At 41.8% G+C, this 9,152-nt stretch overlaps 1 protein-coding gene across 2 annotated transcripts in view; it reads left to right on the top strand.

Moving 5' to 3' along the window:
- ugcg (UDP-glucose ceramide glucosyltransferase) overlaps window positions 1-8,101 on the top strand; it is a 16,585-nt gene extending 8,484 nt beyond the window's left edge. The window contains exons 3-10 of one of the 2 annotated variants that reach the window (XM_046860425.1): window positions 1,267-1,369; window positions 1,469-1,570; window positions 2,280-2,392; window positions 3,048-3,226; window positions 3,349-3,435; window positions 3,993-4,179; window positions 4,369-4,611; window positions 8,038-8,101. In XM_046860425.1, the coding sequence (XP_046716381.1) occupies window positions 1,267-1,369; window positions 1,469-1,570; window positions 2,280-2,392; window positions 3,048-3,226; window positions 3,349-3,435; window positions 3,993-4,179; window positions 4,369-4,539 (942 nt within the window). In that variant the 3' untranslated portion in view covers window positions 4,540-4,611; window positions 8,038-8,101. Of the gene's footprint in view, window positions 1-1,266; window positions 1,370-1,468; window positions 1,571-2,279; window positions 2,393-3,047; window positions 3,227-3,348; window positions 3,436-3,992; window positions 4,180-4,368; window positions 4,684-8,037 lie in introns of both variants that reach the window. The other variant, XM_046860424.1, reaches the window with a different exon arrangement.
- Window positions 8,102-9,152: the final 1,051 nt, after the last annotated feature.

The following is a 9,152-nucleotide window of genomic DNA, read 5'->3' as shown; positions in this document are numbered from 1 at the left end:
GTGTGTGTGGTTATTTTCGTAATCGAAGCATTCTAACGATTAGTCCATCGATTAATGGAGTAATCGGATAACATCATCTGTGTTTCCTGTCCAGCGTGCTCCAGAGTTTAGCGGGTGGTGCATCAGTAACAATGGTCCGTGGGGAAACGCACTGCTCTGTGTGTAGTTAAATGCACTAAATGAAGCATCAAGACAAATAATTTATGAATGATAAATTTTTGTAATCGAGTTCCTGGAGGACTCGTTAAAGCCCTGCTGTGTTTTAGAAAGTTTGTTGATAGAATCCTGCTGACTCAGCTTCACCTCCACTTCCCATGTCCTTCACAATGTCCACTCAGCACTCGGATGACTAACGTGCGTCGCTTTATTAATAAATCGCTCACTTTGATCATCTCTTGGTTCTGATGGAGTGAAATGAACTGATCTCTTGTTCATGAACAGTTGATTTATTTTGAACAGAACTTGTATTTGACTCAGGACTGTATCTCAGGCATGTTTCCACTGCTCATCTTTTACATCATAGGATTTGCATAAAACACCACAACAAGGCGAGACACATTCACATCGGCCCTGTGTCTCACTGTGAAGCCTTTACACCGGATTCCTTTAGCACTGTGTGTGTGTGTGTGCGTGCTTGTGTGTGCGTGTGTGTGTTCCTGCACACACTGATCTGTTTGATTGTGTTGAACATCTAAAATCTAACTATATTCTGTCCCAGCAGTGAACCTCATCCATATAAACATGTTCATTCATGAAATTCATCATCATCATCATATTGATGTTTCGGTCTGAAAATTCCTCACTTTGTGATTCTGAAGGAAATGTTATGCTCGAGATGAAAGTTTGTGATATGATCATGTGATATGTTCCACTGTACACTGAGGCTCTTATTAGAGGTTCTACTGAGGATATGATACACATCATAAAATAACAAACATTATAATAAATTACACTAAAGTTGGGAAATCACTTAAATATTGGGGAAAATTGGGATTAGAAATAGAGAGCGAGACGTACTGGCAATAAGTTAATAGAAGTGTTTATATATTTGTCTAAATAAATAAATAAAAAAAAGTATAAATACATTAAAACACTGATAATTACTTTTTAATTCTTTTGATTTTTAGTACATTTATTTGTATTTTTCTCTCCTCTTTATATCAGAAATTGTAGTTTTAGTGACCAGGAAAATAAACAAACAAACAAATAAATAATAAACGTAGCAGATGAATGACGAGTTTCTCTCTGTATTTTTTTTCTCCTCAGTTTGAGATTCTGCTCTGCGTTCAGGACCAAGATGATCCAGCCATCGACGTGTGTAAGAAGCTCCTCGGAAAATACCCCAGCGTTGACGCTCGCTTATTTATAGGTGTGTGAGTCTTAATGAGTGTGTGCGCGTATGTAGTATGGAAAAGAAGTGATGTGGGTTTCCTCCATTTTATGTTCATTTTTCTTTTCCTCTCTTCAGGTGGTAAAAAGGTTGGCATCAATCCGAAAATAAACAACCTCATGCCAGGTTACGAGGGAGCAAAATACGACCTGGTGTGGATCTGCGACAGCGGCATCCGAGGTAACGCTTTTGACATGCATAATTTCCACACCTCCTCTCTAAACTCCACCTCTCCTCTTAACTCTGCCTCTAAACTCCACCCCTCATCTTAACTCCGCCTCTAAACCCCACCTCCCCTCTAAACTTCGCCTCTAAACCCCACCCCTCCTCTAAACTCCGCCTCTAAACTCCACCTCTCCTATAAACGTTGCCTGTAAACCCCGCCTCTAAACTCCACCTCTTCTTTAAACCCTGCCTCTAAGCGCCACCTCGTCTCTAAACTCCGCCTCTCCTCTAAACTCCGCCTCTGCTCTAAACTCCATATTGCCGTTAAACACGTGAGGTGAATCAGTGACATGTTCTTGTTCCATGTTTTTGTTTCTATAGTAACACCTCCCTCACAGGGACAGTAGAACTTTAAGAACCCATACTAACACTCACTTCTCCAAAAGTGAAGATCTTTTCAAAGCAACATGGAGGATGAAGTGCTGGTGATATGAGTGTGGGGAGAGAGGGAACATTAGAAAGTTTTGGGAGAAAAGTTTGGTAATCGGTTGATGAATAAATCGGGTTTGTTTGTGCTGCAAATTTTTTTTTAACCACCATAAGTGTGCACACACACACACACACACACATACACACACACACACACAAACACATGCCCAGTGCTTCAGTCATTGTTCTTTGTGTGTCTTAATATACGGTTGTGTGTTTATCTGATTTCCGACAGTGAGGCCCGACACGCTGATGGACATGGCTACTCAGATGACCGAGAAGGTGGGTCTGGTTCATGGCCTTCCATACGTTGCAGATCGCCAGGGGTTCGCCGCCACACTCGAACAGGTGAGAGAGAGAGAGAGAGGAGGGATTCCATTATTTGAATGGATTTGACTGTTCATGTGACTGAGCTGGTGGCCAAGCAAACACACATACACACACACACACACACACACACACAGTAGGATTTTACTCCACATGTGTATGAGGGAAAAAAAAACCAGAACATGAAGGACGAGTGTGTGTTAGAAACTGGAATTTCAGGTTCCGGACATGATAAAGATGATCTACACACACATTTCCCCCCTGAATGAATGATGTAATGTGATGCCAGTTAACCACTAACTCATACTGAGCCTCTAATATCAACTGATGCATTCATTTTATAAATATATTCAATATTACCGTAACAAATATTTACTCTGAAATGAGCTTTTTAATTTACACACAAGAAATGAAGAAAAAAAGGTCAGTTTCATTTCTTCTGTTTAATGAATAATAGCTGGTCATTAAACATAATTTAAAGGTGTGTGTGTGTGTGTGTGTGTGTGTGTGTGTGTGTTGGTGTACCTCGGTGGGCGTGTCCAGTATGTTGGCGTACCTCGGTGGGCGTGTCCATTGTATTGGTGTACCTCGGTGGGCCTGTCCATTGTATTGGTGTACCTCGGTGGGCGTGTCCATTATTTACATGATTGTCAGTCCATGTTTTGTGTTCCTGTAGGTGTATTTCGGAACGTCGCACCCTCGCTCCTACATCTCAGCGAACGTGACGGGGATAAAGTGTGTTACAGGAATGTCGTGTCTGATGAGGAAGGACGTCCTGGACCAGGCTGGAGGTCTGATCGCGTTCGCTCAGTACATCGCTGAGGATTACTTCATGGCCAAAGCCATTGCTGACAGGTTTCTCCTCCTTTATACCTCTGGCTTTCACTCTTTTATTTCAACTGTTCCGTTTTCCTGCCGTCGTGCCTCAGCGCTCCATGTGGGAAACATTAACTCTTCCTGTCTTCCACGTCTTTTAGAGGATGGAAATTTTCCATGGCGACGCAGGTAGCCATGCAGAACTCCGGCTCGTATTCCATTGCTCAGTTCCAGTCACGCATGATCAGGTACCGCCTCCACTCTTATCTCTCATTTATTTTTACCAGAATTAGTGTACTTTCATAAAAAGCTTAAATCTTTAAATTGTATGCTACTTTTTTGGTCACAAACATGTTTATATGCAGAAATTGCAGTGAAATGAAAACCCGATCGGCTGCTCAGACATTCTGCATTAAATTAAAGTCTATTAGTGTAAAATATGAGCTTGAAAAAGGAGACATGAAGTGCAAATTTATTTACATGTGCAGAAAAAGGAAGTATAAAATATAATGAGGTATAACAGATTTAAAATGCTAGCAATGATTATGACAATGTGCAAATCTGCATATTTTGGGGCGGAGCTACACCTGAATCCACTGTGTGACGTCACTAAATAAGTTTAATATAAATCCTAACTATTACTGAGAAACACATCACGAGCGGTTGTAGACATGATGAACTTCATGATCATCTGAGAGTGAAAAGGCAGAACGTGACAATACGTGTATACGTGAAGCTGTTGTGACAGATGTTAGACAGATGTTATGAAGCGCTTTGAAGCTGATGTCTGCTCTGGTTGCTGCAGATGGGCGAAGCTACGCATCAACATGCTCCCAGCCACCATCATCGAGCCCATCTCCGAGTGCTTCGTGGCCAGTCTGATCATCGGCTGGGCGGCGCATCACATGTTCCGCTGGGACATCATGGTGTTCTTCATGTGTCACTGTCTCGCCTGGTTCATCGCTGACTACATCCAGCTCCGAGGAGTTCAGGTAACACTGACGCTGACACCTCCAATCAACCAGATATACTGATCATTAGAGCAGGCAAGTGACCTTGGCTGACCTTAGCAATGAAGAGGTGGCGGTCATCACGTTATTCTTTAAACACAACGAAATCCGAGTTAGTAACGAACCACGTCTAAGTGCGAATGTTCTAAAATGCCGCTTGTGGTTCCTCAGGGCGGTCCTCTATCATTCTCCAAGCTGGACTACGCCGTAGCCTGGTTCATCCGGGAATCCATGACCATCCAGATCTTCCTCTCGGCTCTGTGGGATCCCACAATCAGCTGGAGGACGGGGCGTTACCGGCTACGCTGTGGTGGCACGGCCGAAGAAATACTGGACGTATAGAGAGAAAAAACTGACGGGGGGAAAAAAGCACCTTGAAGCAGCGGACACATTTGTGAAAAAATCTGAAAAAAGGTGGAAAAGCAAAAGTGGGCGGGGCCAGAGCATGCCGAAATAACTGCTCATAATCATTTCAGATTTACCTGTGTGAGTTTTAAATGTTTATTTTTTATTATTTTTTTAAGAACCTGTGAGATGTGCTGTGTGTGTGTGTGTGTGTGTGTGTATGTGTGTGTGTGTAATCTATTTATGTTCTTGGTGCTTTTGCAGTTCCAAAAAAAATGAGCCAATTAGGAATGACGTAGGGAAGGGCGAAGTGGGCGTGGCTTGATGATAATATCTTTCGAGGGGTAAAAAAAAGATCTCAAAAATGCGTTTCATTTATATTTTTATGTCAGAACTGCATGCGTTGATTTACCGCTGTGGTGAAGAACGTAGGGATAAAGTGATATGAATACAGCTAACACACAACATTTATACAGGAGAGAGAGAGAAATATCACAGGATATATTCACTTTTTTTTTTTTTTTTGCTTGATGACTGAAGAGAAAATCTAATCTGCTAAAAAAAAAAAAACAGTAATAATAAAAGTTGCACAGTAGCATGATCCGATTCAGTCAGTATTAGTGTGAGATTCCAGTTACGGTTTAAATCGTCCAATCAGATCGCTGAATTTCTACATTTGTGCCACTAGGATTTCCTTTTTTTTTTTCCTTTAAAGCAAAGGTTAAAAAATTTAAATGCAAAAAAACATGCGACATCGTTTACTGGCTAAAATTAGTCTGCTAAACACGTTAAATTTTTATGCAGCAAAATTCTGTAAGAATCGCAATAATGGTGCGGACGAAACTGGTGTATATTTAATCTCGAGAATTCGAAATATATATATCTAAAATTCAAAATTAGTGAGTAATGTAGAAAAGAATTAATAATTCAGGTTATAAAATTAAATTAAAACATTTTTAAAAACTTAATTACATTAAATTACATAACATTAAATTTTTTTCTTTTAAAAAAAAATGACTTTCTGATGATAAAATATAATTCAGGTATTTATGGAAAATATTTAAAGGTAAAAAAAAAAAAGTCGAGCTTTAGATCATCATGGAGGTTTTTTTATGAATGGAGCATGTAATTGATTTCCGTTTAAAATCCTGATCCTCGTGCTAAGAATCCTAATGAATTTCCTCCTGATCCGCTGTGGGAGATTCCTGATTGGAGATCAGAACCGTAACAGTTACACTTTATAACATGAAAAAAGAAAAGAGAGAATGTTTTTTTTTTTTTTTTTTTTTAAGCTTGATCATGATATTCACACACACACACACACACACACACACACACACCCGATACGACTCATGAAGGGCTCTAGGAGGTTCGGATCGGTCGGATCAGGTGTGTTTGGGGCACTAACAGACTCGAATGTTAGTTTAGCTCCGCCCTTGACCACACCCCCTTTCTCTCTCTTTGTGCTGACACGTTTACATTCACGGCATTTGGCAGGAGCCCTTTCAACCCAAGCGACTCAGTCTCATTTATACACCTGAGCAGGTGAGGGTTAAGGGCCTCGCTCAGGGGCCCAGCAGCAGCAGCATATTAAATGTGCTGGGATTGGAACTCACAACCCTTAAATGTCTTAACCACTGAGCGACCACGCCCGGTAACGGCATGACGCACATTCCTGTACCTGTCTAAAACTCGTTTATTATACACACACACACACACCCAGTCAGTATTCCCAAGATGATGTCGTTCCCTCACTTCCTGTTTAGTTTTTGTTGTTGTTTTATTTCCCAGCTTGCCTGATCTTTCTTTCCGTTATGTTAAATCCTGTAGCATTTCAGTCAGACTGAATGGCCAGTTTATTTGTTTGTTTGTTTGTTTGTTTTTTTTTTGTCCCCTTAGTAACGAATTTCGAGTAAAATTGCGACGTGTTGAACGTTCGCTCCTCCCGTCACAGAACTGGAAAGAACTCTGTATTAATACGTACGCCGCTACGAGTTATCGTAACCTTTCGGAATATGCCTACTCGCTGACTCCCTGGAAGCCCCGCCCCCAGCCCTGCCCCCATATCTTACTCTGGGGTTCTCTCCACTTTCCTGCCTGAAAGACACAGCGTTGGTGTGGCACTCGAGCATTCCATCACAGGGTGAATAATTCCCATACATACACACGTGTATACGTCACTAACGTCACAGTAATGTTAAATCACACGTTCGTTTTGTAGACCGTGTCCGATATCAGAGTGCTGCTCAGGGTTCTTCTAGATTTAGTTCTAAGAAGAATCATTTTCTTTTCCCCCCCAAAGACACACTCCTCTCTCTTTTTTTTTTTTTTTTTGTACCCATAGCTACATGTATCTCTGACCACGCCCCTGACCACGCCCCTGCCCCAGCAGTATTAAACTGTACACGGTGCATTTAATTATGCCTTTTTCACCCTGAGATACGTTTTCATCACTCCATCACTTATGTTTTCGTTTGAAACTCCTTACAGCCAATTTCCTATAAACACACACACACACACACACACACACACACACACAGAGACGTCAGCAATAAAGAAAAGTCTTAACATCTCACTCAGTTCAATCAGTGAATACACACACGCCATACATGTGTATTCATATCTCTTACACACACACACACCTACTATTGAATGTTTTACATTTTATTAAACATTTCAAAATATTTTTGGGAGTGAGCTAGTGTAGTTCAGCAGTGTGGAGTAAGGAGTACTGCTGTGGTGCATGTACAGTACATGGTGTGTGGGTGTGTGTGTGGGGGTGTGTGTGTGTGTGTGTGTGTGAGAGCACGTGCTGATAATGCCGCTGTAGTGATTATAAATACTACATGAATTTGACCCTTTTTATTTCTTCGTCTTTTTCCTGAGCGAAAAAACCACAGTGTGTGTGCGTGTGTGTGCGTGTGTGTGCGTGCGTGTGTGTGCGTGCGTGTGCGTGCGTGCGTGTGCGTGCGTGTGTGCGCGCGTGTGTGTGCGCGAGAGTGACCTTTTTTCAAAACTGTGAGTGAGGGTGGTGTAGTGTAGCTTGCGGTGGGGAACTGGACTGTGTGTCTGTCTGTCTGTCTGTGTGTGTGTGTGTGTGTGTGTGTGTGTGTGTGTGTGTGTGTTGTAAATGCAAAACTAATGAGAGATTTGCAGCCCAGATCTTGGCGCGTGTGTGCAGTTGTGTGGGCAACAACACATCCAGCCTTGTGTGTGTGTGTGTGTGTGTGTGTGTGTGTATGTGTGTGTTCTCCAGTTGTGATCCACTGCTGTTGTTGTGAAGACCTGCTTTTATAAACATGTACAGTATATTTATGAATTTAGTTGTGAATGTTATTGAGGCTTAATTTATTCTCCTGCTGGATTCACTTCCTCTCGTCTGTCTGCAGGGACACGCCGCCGTCACTGCTTTTATTTTATTACTTCTTTTTAAAGTCCTGTGTTCCTGTTTTCTTCTTCTTTTTTTCATAGACGTCTCTGTATTTCTGTGTTTAGGAGGAAAAACATATCTTCTGAACTGCACCAGGGAAACATTCATTAAAGCTTTACCACACCACCAGTCTGCTGTAGGATCTTCTGTTCTTAACGGGTTCCACTTCATGGACCATGGGTTCTTGTGGTTTTTAAGGTTCTGATGGTTCTTATTACCCTACACAGGTCCTACTTGGGTAGATAAATGTTTCTTTGGGCCCTAAATAGATTCTACATGTGGGGGGCCGAGGGTTCCATTGGTTCTTAAAATGTTCTGAGGACTACTTGGGGGACTAAAAAGTTCCTATGCTCCTTTAAGGGTTAACTCTGACATTGTGTGCTGATGCATATCTGTGATTCTTGTGGAATCGGATAAGTGTGTGTGTGTGTGTGTGTGTGTGTGTGTGTGTGTGTGTGTGTGTGTGTGTGTGTGTGTGTGTGTGTGTTTTATATATATATATATATATATATAATATGTAACACACAGACAGAAGGCTGAAAATCTGATCTCACTAAACCTGCTACTAGAAACATCATTACCTTCTCTAAAGGGGGCACAAACATTTGCACTCCACCACATGCACAGTGATTACACACAAGACTCCTGGGAGATTTGGGTGTACATACTTTTGCACATTCATTCCCCTGTTCTGTGTCCTGTGGATTCACACTGTTGGACATCGTGATCACATTAAATGTAACCAGAAACGGCTAAAGAATTCCAGACACGTTGTTTGGTGCTACAGACACGTCCAGACACGTCCAGATCTACAGTCTCCTTCAGAAGTTCTGGAACACCACAGTTGGTTTGAGATGAAGCTAAAAGAGACGACAGATCAGGAAATATCACGAATATCAGACCATGTGACTGACAGGTGTTTCCTGAGTCTCATGGTTGAAACGGTCCACTGTGAAGACCAGAGAGCCGTATATGGGAGAAACGCTGAGAAAACAGAACCTACTGATGTTCTAACAACGAGACATGGAGCAGATCACCTGAAGACAAACCTTGTGAGACCTGTAAAGAAAAAAAATACAAAAAAACAAAGTCACATCAGGAAGGACCTCCACAGGTCAGGTGTGAAGATTCTCTATACAAACCTCTCCTCAGCGGTGAGAACCAGAAGACCAGATAGGAA

This window comes from Silurus meridionalis, chromosome 11 (assembly GCF_014805685.1).
Source record: "Silurus meridionalis isolate SWU-2019-XX chromosome 11, ASM1480568v1, whole genome shotgun sequence".
In the NCBI taxonomy this organism is placed as follows: Eukaryota; Metazoa; Chordata; class Actinopteri; order Siluriformes; family Siluridae; genus Silurus; species Silurus meridionalis.
This window is presented reverse-complemented; position numbering and strand designations above follow the sequence as displayed.